Source organism: Accipiter gentilis, chromosome 25, assembly GCF_929443795.1.
Source record: "Accipiter gentilis chromosome 25, bAccGen1.1, whole genome shotgun sequence".
Lineage (NCBI taxonomy): Eukaryota > Metazoa > Chordata > Aves > Accipitriformes > Accipitridae > Astur > Astur gentilis.
Genome location: NC_064904.1, coordinates 22406855 through 22419955, shown reverse-complemented (window position 1 = coordinate 22419955; position 13101 = coordinate 22406855). Strand labels below are relative to the sequence as shown.

The window sequence follows — 13101 nt, the reverse complement described above, 5'->3', positions numbered from 1 at the left end:
TAGAAATCTTTTCAGAATAGAAGGTCGTACTGATGTTGGTCAAAGGTCTTCAGAATTTCTCAAGTGGCTCTTTAAGTTTTACTATGTTGTGTCTTAGCACACTCTGTTTTAGCACATTGTGCATCTGTTTTTACACTGAACAACCTGCTACGTTTGTGTTTGCAACTTTTTAAAGCGGTGGTTGTTTGCAAAAAAAATTCATTCACACGTGTGAAATGCTGAATGATTGAGGATGTAACTGGGAAAGCTGTCTTTTTGAAAACCTGGTCCCTTAGTAGCAGCAGTCTATACCTCAACCTTTTTATATTTCCTTCCTTTGAGTGCATTAGTTTCTTCAGATTATGTTAATTATTTCTTATGCTTCACGACTTTGCAGATGAAATTTCTCTTGGGGCGCGAGGACGCTATAAAGACCAGACCCCATCAGTCACTCATAGCCCAGAAATAATGGACCCATCAGAACTGCAGCCCTTTTCAAAACCAGAAACGGCGCTGACAGAAGCCTTGACACTTTTAGCTGATGATGACTGGTAGGTGTAAACATCTGTCTACAACCTGAATCTAACGTGGAAGGTGTTTATTTCGATAACTTTAAAAAAATAACAGCAAAATGGACATAATATCACAGAGTGAGAAGGATTGCAAGCAATATATGAAAAAAAAGAAAAAAGTTTTTTGCAGTCCAAATCTATATTAAACTGTCACTGTTGTAAATTGAGGCTTAATAGCTAAGCTTTCAGAGACTTTTAGAGATATCCAAGTTTAAGCAGTGTTCTGGAGAGGGTCCCCACCAATACCTTCTTGTCACTTTCTGTGGAATATAAGGCTTCACTGTGCTCTCACTGGTGAAATGGGGTTACAATGCTGCTGCCTTTTCAACTTGGGGAAGGAAAATAGTCTTTTAATCGCCACTAGTGCAAATTGTGGACAGCACTGTAGGAAAGAATTGAGAAACTGGTATGCTAAAATAGTCCTACTACCACATTAAAAGAAAGACTCACTTTGAAAGAATTTCCTACATTATATGTCATTGGTTTATTTTACAATCCAATTTGTTTGCTATTTGGTTTCTTAGAATTCTGTGTTTTAATATTTTAATGAAAATTTGCAAATGCTTTGTATTTAAATGTTTTTTTACATAGGGAGAAGAAAATTGAAGGTCTGAACTTTGTTAGATGTTTGTCTGCCTATCATGCAACTATTCTGATTGTGAAGCTACATGAAACAAGTTTGGCTGTGGCTCAAGAGGTTAAATTTTACTATTGGAATATTTCACTGACTATATATGTGTATATGTATTTTATAGCTCTCAGATACACTGAAATGGTATGTTCATCTGTGGTTAGTTTTCCTCTGTTGGACAGTCTCAAAAAGCTGAGTCTGTTGTTCAGCAAAGCAGCTCAGATACCAACGCTTGATCTGATTTGCTAAGAGCCTGAAAAAAATTAGATTGTAACTTTACAACATTTTTCATGTGTATGTATTTTAATTCTCACACATTGTGAATCAAGTTAGAAATGTATTTCTCAGTTGCTTTTAATGTTGCTTAAAAATTACAAAGGGAAACATTAAGCTTTGCTTATTTTAAAGTGTATTTTATAAACATTATTCATTGTTTGTTTGGGTTTTTCCTGTGTGCAGGTCAAGAATTTACGCTCAGGTGTTTCTCGAGCTGCTGTGGTCTGTTTAGGGGATTTGTTCACCTACCTGAAAAAGAGCATGGATCAAGAACTAGATAATACAGTAAAAGTCCTTTTGCACAAAGCTGGTGAATCCAACACATTTATAAGGGAAGAGGTAGACAAAGCACTGAAGGCTATGGTTAATAATGTGACTCCAGCACGTGCACTTTGTTCTCTTATAAATGGAGGGCAAAGGTAATTCTTATAAAGACTTTGTAAAGAAATAACTTGTGAATAGATTAAATTTATCAAATATAGTCTTTAAAAAAATACCAAGATACAACAGGCAGAAATTTGAAAATATAGTAAGTCAGCTCTGCAAAACTTCTACCCAGGGCAACGTTTGTGGGCATAAAAGTAAAATGTGCCCCCCCTGTTTCTTTCTGTACGTTATGTAAAAAATTGGTTGTTGATATTGGAGCTTGGTTTATTTTCTGGTCATTTTGCAACATTTCAGTAATTTTATTTGCTGTTAGTATGGTATTCTTAGGAAACTGCTATCTTGCTTTGCTTAGTGTGAAGCTCACATAGCATTCTTATTTTTCCTTTGCTCTGCAATCAAATACCTGTCTCTTTCAGTTTTCAGCACTGCTTTTTATTTAGAAAGTTGATTTATAACTTACAATTCTCTAGCTGAAACTATCTTGGTTGATTTCCTATTCTTCTCTAGACTCAGCTGGTTAATAGTCTTTTTGTCTGCATTTTAATTTCCTTTACAGTGGCGGTGGCCATTATTTTCTTGAGTACCTCAAACATGACAAGCCTCCAGTTCTGGTTGCATGGTTTGATTCTGACCTCTAGCTCACCTCAGTCTGTAGGAGAAGTTACATTCCTTTCTTTCACTTTCCCTGTTAAGTATGGTGTTCTTTTTCTTTTATATCCTCATTCACTGTAACAGCAATACTTAATCAAACCATTAGGCATTCCAGTATGTTAGATATATACCTACTTGTACTTAATCTCTTACCTATCTGTCATCACTTAGATGACATTTAATAGGCTACATTTCTCGTAGCCTATCCCTTCCATTAAATATTTTCAGATGCTACTTTATAAATCAATCTTTAGAATTTCTGCACAGCTACGAATCATAAGAGTTAGTCTTGATTCGAAATGTTTTGTTTCCTATTTTGTTTCCTGGGGAGCTGGTTGTTGTGGAGTATATTGATTCTGTTTCCTGAAAGCCAATGAGAACCATACTGCAATTACCTGAACTTTAAACTGAAAGGCAAATGTCAGCCTTGGGATTTAAATTATTTATGAATCATGCCTGCACGTGGTTGTTTTGTGAATTTAAGAGCAGCAGGCAGTAACTGCACATTGCTTTAGTTCAGAAGCGATGTAAAGTGGTCTGTTTATGTACTCCCATCTTTTCTTCAGAAATCCTTGGCCAAGCAATACTCATGATCATAATTGGCTAGATCTGATCTCCTCATTTTCAGTGGCAGATTCAAACACACTGACCTATCCTTCTGAGTTTTCTAGACCTATAAAGATTTGACCCCTCCAATTTGTGAACCAGGATACATTTTCAGATATCTAAGACATCAAAATTATCTGAGCTGTGAGTCTGAATACATCATTTGGAGCAGGGACTAATTTCCTCACAGCTAAGAAGACTTCAAAGCAGTGTCTAAATCATGGAGTACAGTATGTTTTTAATGCCTAATGCATTGGTGGGTGGCCTAAATAGCCCTGTGAGTTACAGCTTTTCTAGTATTGGCTGTAACACTGAATACAAGAATTATCTTTCAGAGTGCAAATTTGGGAGAAAAATGACGTGTCTTCAGTACAAAGTGGAAAGGTTCTGTTTGACACAACTGTGTAATTACAGAAAGGATATCTCTTCTAAATTTGGCTTATACATTGAGTCGCTTGTATTTACCACAACTTACATTCTCAAGTTAACAGTTACGGTTTTGCCTAAAATTTGTAAGCCCTTTTAAAATTTACCTATTTTCTGCTCAACACATTTCAAGCCTACTGTGATCATAAGTGTTGATGCTTTCAACCCTGAGTAGATATATATACTGATTCTTCATCAGCTACAAAGCTGGTTTTAACTTTACCAACAAGAATAACTACAAACATTTTTGTTTGCTTTTGTGAGATGCTTCTCTAAAGATACTGGACTACTGCTGTAAACTCACCTCTATGAAGAGATGCTTGATCGAAGAGCATGATTCTAGTAGTAGATCTAAAAGTGATTGTGTTTCAGAAATTTTAAAATCGTGTTTCTTATCTGAATGAATTGTGTTTAATTCTAAGGTCTTACGTACATACAAAAAGAATTCCAACACTTTTGCATGAGCAGTGGGCATTTGTGGGGAGTGGGGGCTTATTTGCTTCCACGTAGTGAGGTCTTCAAGCCTTGCAGTTCTTGTTTTCCCATCAGTACACGCAGCAGGAGTTAGTCTGTTACTTCTTCCCTTCTCCCAAGCTCCTGAGACGAGTGGCTGCTGTACAGATGTAACTGCAGGTACTGAGCATGAGCCAAAGCTAGTCTTAAACGAGGTAGCTCAGTAGCAAGCAGCTGAGAGGATGGCTGCGTTAGCAGGGAGTTCCACGTGAGATGCTGCCGGATTGATTTTGCAGCCTGGACTGGGTTCTGAGCTGCCACATTTTGCAGTTTAAATAGACCCAGTCAGTTGCCTTTGTGCGAACTGAAGCTGCTTTGGTTGTGCAGTATAATCTAGTGGTAGCTTTACTGCCAGTGAGGCCATGGTAATCTATGGAACCAGAGAAAACTAAAATCCTGGTGAAAGGGGAATGTAGTCATTGAGGAAGAATGCTGGATGTCAAACTGTAAAGCTGGGGAGCCGCTGATGTGGTTCACCAAGTCAATTCTTTTCATTAGCTCTCTCGTTTAAACCTGCTTTTCCCTATGAAAGATGAGCCATATAAATGTCTTATTTACTGTGTGGTGAAAGTGTCCTCAAAGTAGGATTTTTTTAATCCAAAGATAAAAATAAAATTGGAAAAGTTTGAATTTGCAGAGTTGTGTACTCTGAAAACATGTGGGATCAGCAGGTACAGTGGAATTTATATAAAAGGTTAGTTTGCTGCATGGGTTTGAAAATTGATTCCAGCTTTTCTCTCATTTTCATCAGCGTAGGTGTTTAATGGCCCCCATTTTGTAGAAACTAGACTTCTGCAAGATTTTTAGAAGTCAATAGAATATTGCTTTATTTAATTTTAAATTGATATACACAGAATGTGTTTCTGAGCGTAGGGACTTGTTTTTCATAAAGTTGATGGAAAGAACATGTAGTAATGTGCTTTCTAAAATATTTTACAGTTGTTTTAAGGAAAACTAGAAATTAAAATCTAAAAAGAAGAAAATTACTAGTTTTATTAATCCAAAATGTGCAGTTAGAGGTTGAAACTGACTTTAAACAAAAAGAATACAATTTTTCTTTTTTCATATTTGCATTCTTTATTTGCATAGTTTGGGATTTTTAAGTGAATGAAATGAAATTTAATCAAATGGGGTTTTCTTCTAAAAAAAGTTATTTGTCTTCGCTCCACAAGGTCTTCTCTACACAGCCAGAATAAGTATCTGCATATCAGTAGTATACTAGTTGTAGATTATGCTGAAAGATGAAAAAAGAAAACTTGTATACTGTATTTGGTAGAGCATATAAATACTGCTGTCCAGCTCCTGTGATGAGTTTTTACTAAGCAGCTGTGTTTTCTTTAGCCACCTGCATTCAGCGGTGAGAAGATGCACAGCCCAGCACCTGTCAGACATTGTAGAACGTATGGGACCGGAACGGATACTGTCTGGAACCAAAGCTGTTGCCGATCGGATTTTCCCTGCAATAGCCAGGTTTGCACAGGATAGTTCACAACAAACAAGGTTAGTAAGGTTAATAGTTAAGATAAGCACATTCCAGGTGGCTGAAACCTTTGCATAGCTCAGCATGTGTTCCTCTGCAGTGACAGAGGATAGAATCATAGAATCATTTAGGTTGGAAAAGACCCTTAAGATCTTTGAGTCCAGCCGTTAACCTAGCACTCCCAAGGTTGTTAAGATAGTATATGTGACAGGAATTACCTGAATGCCTGCTGCAGCTGTGCCCACCCCAGCTGCAGGAAGAAGAGGGGCTCAAAGCATATACTCTGCTGGGCACAGACAAGATGCAGGACATGGAGGGAACGCTGGCACTGGGATCCACACTCTCTGACTGACAAGGCTGGACTATCCTATTTAGAGGCAGCTGAAATGGAAGACTGTTCTCGTTAATTTGCTCAGTTGTTGATTAAATAGTGATTCTTGAGTGTAGTTTCTTTGTGGGAGGACGGAGAGGCAGAGAGGGTGTCTGGTTACACATATAGATAGCAATCTTTCCGCACTTAATATTTTGAAATAACACACTTATAACTACCAGCAGAGTTACAAAGCAAATCTGTGTTTACGTATGTACACGTTGTGGTCTGTTGCTCTGCAGGTATTATGGTCGAAAGATGCTATTCAGTATGATGACTCATCCTGATTTTGATAGAATGCTTGAAAAGTATGTGCCGACCAAGGATTTGCCTTACATTAAGGAATCTGTTAGCAATCTACGTGAAAAGGTGTGTGGAAAAGCTCTTGTTTAACAGCTGAAAAATGTAAATGTGTACTAGTAGCCATTAGGTGTAGATAGTAAACCTACAGGGAACGGGGGTGTGTGTGTGTGTGCATTCAGAGCAAGACAAGTAATCGAGTGACTGCAGCATGGCAAGGAACAGCTTGTTAGCTGCCCTGTGAATGCTTTTACTCCTTGCCAATACACTGGATGAAATGTACTTTGCTACTATACTTTGTATGGCCATTAGACTTGCTTTTGCAGGATCTCCAGCAGTGCAGAACTGTACCAGCCAAGTTAATTAACAATTGTACCTTTGTGCAGGGTTTGGGGGAGATGCCATTAGATACACCCTCAGCAAAGGGAAGACGTTCCCATACTAGTAGTGTTGGACATTCGAGGTCATCATCTACTTCCAGAGATGCTCTCAACATCACTGACAGGTAATGATCTTCAGTGTTTTACCCTGTTAGTAAGTTGACCTCTAGGATAATAGCCACACCACAAGAAGAGAGTATGGAAACATTCACAACAGGGTTGTGGAAATGAAACATACCTGAAGGAAAAACTTTACGTGTCCCAGATAAAATAGGGTCCCTTTTAAATAGGGTAATTGGTAATAGTAAAATGGCTTTGTGCATTTTGAAGTTAATTTATTTATTGACTGCTGATGAAAATACACAGGGTACACAAAACACTTGGAATTCACAGTAGTTTCATGTCACTATCAGTTCAAGATAATGCTGTTCAGACTCTATAGAAAAAAAGTGCCTAGTGGTAGCCGCAGTACAAAGTATCTATTTGTTCCCTTCCCTGGAGACTAAGTATTTAGTTAGAGCCTAACTGGGAATGCTGAAGGTTTTAGATGATACTCTGTCCATTTTTAGTTTTCTGTTTTTTCTTCTAATAGGTTTTCTATTGAACTGAAAAAGAAACCCCCCAAAATTTAAGCCAAGCCAAAAAGCTGTCCAAGAATATAGAGTTCATAGGGACTGTGACTGCTTCCAGGTTGAAGAAAGTGTATCTGTTCAGGAACAGCTTTCTTTAATGCACTCTCTACTATTCAAAATAATAATTAATTCCACATTTGATGGTAAATTTTGCTTTGGTATGTAAAACTACATGTCTGCTTCCTTAGAAGAGGTGCTACTTACTGCATTATGCCAAAGGCTCTCTTACCTTTGATTCAGGTACTTTTAGTGGCCTATGGTACACTAGCAGGACAGGAGATTTTGATGCCACCTTTTGTTCTCACAGAGCTGATAGGTTTGAATTTGGAAATGCAAGAAAGATGCTTATTTTGTTCTCCATCAAAGACTTCTGATCATGAGTTAGGAATGAGCTGACGACTATCTGGACTGGTGTGTAAATGCAGGATACTTATCTGGACAGAGAAGTGATTCCACATATTTTCTAATTCTTTCCATGACTGTCTAATGAGATTAGATGCTACAGAAAATTTGTCTCAAAATCCTCTGTGAAGAGTTGTTGAATTTCCACCTCAGCATGGCGTGTTGCTTAGGTACCACCTAGACTGGGATCAGCGTCTAAAATACTTTGAGAATAAAGAATTAAACTACAGTAACTTTTTTTTTTTTTTTTTTTCCCCATTGATGTGAGGGAAGTTCACAATTGTTACTCGTCACAAACCCAGCTGCTCTCATACAGAAACTTGAAACAGCACAGGGCTCCTGCCTAGCTGAGGCTTATCTCTTGTGTGATAGGTATATATGCATTTAGGGTGGAACGTATATTGAGACTTTAGGAACAACAATTACCATTAGGTGATTATTTTTTTTAAATCACCATGCTTAAAGTGAAAGTCCTTCATCAGAAGATTTTCTGTTTACTTCTGATATTTGCACTTACGTGGAAAGACGAAGTCTGCGACTAAAGACTCCTGTTTCAGCTTGCTTATGTGTTCACTGAATAACTTTTTCCTTTCCAATAGAGAGACTATTGAAGCCCGTGAAGTCACAAGAAAAACAGCTCCTCGTAATTCACTAGAAAGTGAAGAATATGTTAAAGACATTATAGGTTTATTGAATGCAAAAGACTTCCGTGATCGAATAAATGGCATTAAGCAGCTGTTATCAGATACAGAGAACAATCAAGGCTTTGTTGTTGCAAACATTGTGAAGGTAACTCTATAAAAACATTTTATTTCAAAGGTCTTTGAAGTTGTGTCACAGAGTTTTCTGATAAAGATCTTGGCTCCCTCTTTCAATAAGAATGTCTGATTAACAGGAAAACATTGAGGAATAGGTGAGGTATGCTCAAGGGGGAGATATGTAAGCTACAAAGGTAGTAAAGGAAGTAAATAGCGGGAAGAAGCTGGAAGTTTTCACTTAGAGATAGCACTCATTGAACTATTTCTGGAATACTGCGTGCAGTTTTTCATGCCACTGCTGAGTAAATATCAAAATATTGGAACAGGTTACAAAAAGAGCAGCAAGGATAAATCAAGATCTGAAAAACGGTCTCTGAAACACAGCTGCAAGTTCTGCCTGCTTTGTTTGTCTCGGAGAAGGTGAGGAAAGGTCTTTATTATGATACAGCTTAAGGTAAATATCCTTTCTAATAGGAAAGGAGGTTCTTTAGGAGAAAAATACTATGATGAGGTCCAACAGTTGTAAACTAAGGATAGATATGATGAAAGGAAAACCAAGGTTGTCTTCTAACAGTGCAGTCAGTGTCTTTGCTGTGGAGCTATGAAATAGTTCTGTGGAACTTTGCAATATCTTAACTGTGAATATTTCTGAAATCTTTAAAACATTCTTTTTGCTAAACAGAGCTATGTCTTGCTAAAAATATTTGCTTGCAGAAAATGTTAGTCATACTGAAAGTTACAGATGGCTAGTTTACCTCCATTACATTGTATAGGAATGATTCAAATGCAGATGGGGTGAGATACAGTTGAATAATACACAGTATAAAAATATCAAATGTTGCTTTACTTGCTAAAAAAAAATAATCTCTCAGGTATTTGCATATCAGAGCTGTCTTTTGCTAAGATGGACAATTAAAGTGTAACTATAAAGCAGGAAATGTAATATCCACCTCAAACATTAATTGTTAATTCCGTTAAATGCTGTTTGGATATTTTTTCAGATCTTTGACGCTTTCAAGTCTCGCTTACATGACTCAAACAGTAAAGTAAATCAGGTTGCTTTGGAGACAATGCACAAGATGATTCCATTGCTGAAAGACAATTTAACACCTGTGATCAACATGTTAATTCCTGCTATGGTAGACAACAACCTGAACTCCAAAAATCCAGGGATTTATGCAGCTGCCACAAACGTTATTCAGGCTCTATGTCAACACTTAGGTAAGTCTAAATTTAAAGAGTTACTCTTTCCAATAGTTTCCATCCAATCATTACATTGTGTAATGTAATGTGCATCACTGGTTTTATTCTCACACTTTTTAAACCATACAAGTCTTAATATTTTGCCAGTCCAATAAAGAAATACAGCTAGCTGGACTTGTCATAAGTGCATAGGTGGTTTTGTTATTTTTCCATAGCAGGTGTTTTTTGCTGTGAGGGTGTCTGAGTTGCTGGCACAGGTTGCCCAAGGCAGCTGTGGATTCTCCATCCTTGGAGATACTCAGAACCTGTCTGGACGTGGTCCCAGGCAATCGGCTGCAGTGGCCCTGCTTGAGCTGGGGCATCGGGCCAGATGATGTCCAGAGGTCCCTTCCCACCTCAACCATTCTGTGAGATTCTGTGTTTCATTATCCAGCAGCTTGTCACACTGCTGAACCTCTTAAACAGGTCAGAGAACTAGATTCTTGCTGTTTTGTGTATGCAGCAACTGTTTTCCCTCCTCAACTATTCTAGCTTTGGAACAGAATTTTAGTATTTTCAGTAAATGAATATGCTGTGTTCTACCAGATTCTAGGAGTTAGGGCTTGTTGTTAAAAGTATCTTTTTATGCTTTTATGCCCTTAAATACATCACTGTGTTTTTTGAAGTTAATATATCATAAGTAAGGTTCTTATCTACATTTTTCTATATTGTGTTTATTTCCAGACTGTTTAATTTTCTGTTTAAGAATTTTAATGTGTTTTGTTCTTTGCATTTAGACAACTCTTTGCTCCTCCAGCCATTTTGCACAAAAGCCCAGTTTCTGAATGGAAAAGCAAAACAAGACATGACAGAAAAGCTTGCTGGTAAACTGATGTTTCACTTTGCATGTTTGTTTGTGTACCATCCGAATTAGGCAAATTCATTGTAGGATGGTGGTGGCTATGCATCTTCCCTTCTGTCACAGTAGATTGTGGGCATTAACGATGCAGCAGTTGTCAAATTTCACCCCCTTCTAATGCAAATTGAAGCTACTGCTGACAAAACAAAAGATTATTGATATTATATAGTCAGATAGAAGATGTATAAATACCTGGAAGGTGTATAACTACCTTAAGCTTATAATAATTTTAATATGGAATCAGAAAGAATGTGTTTTGGTTTGTAATGAGTTTCAGTCTTATCAGTAACTGAGTGGGATGTACTGTATTGAGACTTGGGTCCCCGCAGGCCTACTTCTGCCCAGTTGGCAAGCGTCTGTTTTGGTGCAGGGGCCAGAGACACGGGGCCGACTGGGGAGTGGAGGCTTGCCTGCTTCACTTGCTGCAAGTCATATTGCCTCTCGCAGTATTCATTCCCTCATACTCTTGCCAGGGAGAAAAGAAAGGAATGAGTGCCTGCTTTTTCTGAGGTTTCCCAGCACAGAAAATATACTGTTCTCTAAGGCTGGCTCCTACTAACTCCTGAATTTTACTTCTGTGCCCTTTTGCTTTTCACAGTTGGTCTTGTTCTCATTTTAAGGCTCTCGAGAAGACATATTGGCATTGTCGTAAAGGAGACAAGCTGGCAAGCTGAGCTGCACTCACCACAAAGCTGCCAGACTTTGTAATGGTCTTCTTCCTGAACTGGTGTCAAAAGCTTAAAGACAAATTTGCTTAAAAATTGAAGACAAATTTTAATCAGAATTTGAATACATATTTTAATATTGGCGATTATTACTAGCAGAAGTGCTGAATTTTCCTTTGATGTTTTAAGTGAACAAAGGGTGTCTTTATGGGAAATATTCTTGAACCAAAGAGAAATTATTTGGCTTACTTTCAGAGTAGTTCTGTGTAGTAGCTCTGAAATTGAACTAAATATCATAATGGACAGTCTGTTCTTGAAATATTCCTAAATTTATGCTTTCTGAATGTGTTAGCAACCTTTAAACAGTTCATCTCTTGCTGGGATTTTTTTGGAGTAGTTTGTATCATGTATCAGAAGAGCCCATTCTAATAAGAAGGCAAACATTTGCAAATGAGATACTTGTAATTGTCTAAGTGGGGAAAATGCATTGTGCTATATATATTTATAGTATAAGGATACTTTGTTCCTTAAACTCAAATACTTGCTGTGTATTTCCGATAGAGGAGAAATCATAAAATATCAGATGTTACACAGTGCACTGTGAGAAATAAAGCTCCTTAGGACAATCCTAACTAAAAAAAAATAAATCAAACCCCCTTTGTTTCTTGTTTTAATTTAATGGAAAATTGTGATTATCAGCAGTACCAGTGCTACTGTGTAAGCTCCTGAGAGAGGATGAAAGGGGTGTTTGCAGGGAAAGCTGGTATTTTTTATCGGAGTGCTGATGCTGTTGCAACAGCAGACAAGCTCTTCTGTATATAGCAAACATTCCTTCATTAGTTGCTTTGAGAAGATGATTTGACACTGTGTCTCAGAGGAGGGGATCACTTCTGAATCGTATTTTAAAAATAGTCTTCAAACACTGCTTGATGACTTGTTGTCCTCCTTGCAGATCTTGTTACGGAGCTATACCCACGGAAGCCTTACGCTGTGGAGCAAAAAGTTCTAGCTGTCCTTTGGCACCTCCTGGGAAACATGACGAACAGTGGCTCTTTGCCTGTTGCTGGAGGAAATATCCGGACAGCCACAGCGAAATTATCGAAAGCACTTTTTGCACAGATGGGTCAAAGTCTGTTAACTCACGCTGCGTCTCAGCCACCGCACATCAAGAAGAGTCTAGAAGAATTTTTGGAGATAGCAACCTAAAATAACCACCTCTGCGTGCGTGTGAAACTCAGCCAGCCGACCGACCCACACAGACGGACGGACAGCAGTTTACACGGGAGACAGGCGGGACCGTCCCCGTGTCGCTGCCTTTCTCACGCGGAGGAGAGCCTGCAGAGCGCTGGGCTGTGCCGAGGCCGGCTCCGAGGAGAATTCCGTCCTGCTCGCCTGCCGTTCTCCTCAGGAGATACAGCACAGCGCCCTGTTTGCAATAGCGGGTGTCAGATCGCTAATGAATAAATACACTCATCACGTCCTTTGACTTGTTTTAGCACTAAGCTTTACGTTGCTAAGCGGAAGAAAATCCTGGAGATAATTATACAGTGCAACAGGGTTTTGTGTGGTATTTGTGAAAAAATACGTATTTTTTTAATCCAGTTTCACAGTTGTGCAGTATTAGCTTGCTGTGGCTGCTGTTAACGGTGCTGTAACGTTTGTGTGGTGGCTGGGCATGCTCGTCTGCAGGGGAATGTACAACTCCGGCAGCTCACAGCGAAGCACGGCGACCCGCTCTGGGGGAAACCAGCCCCTCCTTTCCCCTTCCCGTTTCCGCAGGCAGCGCCGGTAAAGCGGCCCCCTCCCCGCCCCATTCCGTCCCTCCCGCTGCCGGTACTGTACGAGTTTGACACGGGAACCTGACGCGAATAAACCGGATTTATTTCTGTAACGCAGCGGCCGCCGCCTCCTTGCCTGAGGGGGTGGGGGAAGAGAAGGAAAAGGGGGAGGGCCGCCATTTTGGCGGGATGGG

General features: G+C 38.9%; 1 protein-coding gene across 3 annotated transcripts in view; it reads left to right on the top strand.

The window, feature by feature from the left end:
- Positions 1-13000, top strand: part of TOGARAM1 (TOG array regulator of axonemal microtubules 1) — a 45670-nt gene extending 32670 nt beyond the window's left edge. For 2 of the 3 annotated variants that reach the window (XM_049828356.1, XM_049828355.1), the window contains exons 13-22: positions 377-530; positions 1143-1248; positions 1642-1877; positions 5383-5541; positions 6134-6260; positions 6578-6696; positions 8205-8394; positions 9365-9584; positions 10343-10429; positions 12082-13000. In XM_049828356.1, coding sequence (XP_049684313.1) covers positions 377-530; positions 1143-1248; positions 1642-1877; positions 5383-5541; positions 6134-6260; positions 6578-6696; positions 8205-8394; positions 9365-9584; positions 10343-10429; positions 12082-12335 — 1652 coding nt within the window. In that variant the 3' untranslated portion in view covers positions 12336-13000. The other variant, XM_049828357.1, reaches the window with a different exon arrangement.
- Positions 13001-13101: the final 101 nt, after the last annotated feature.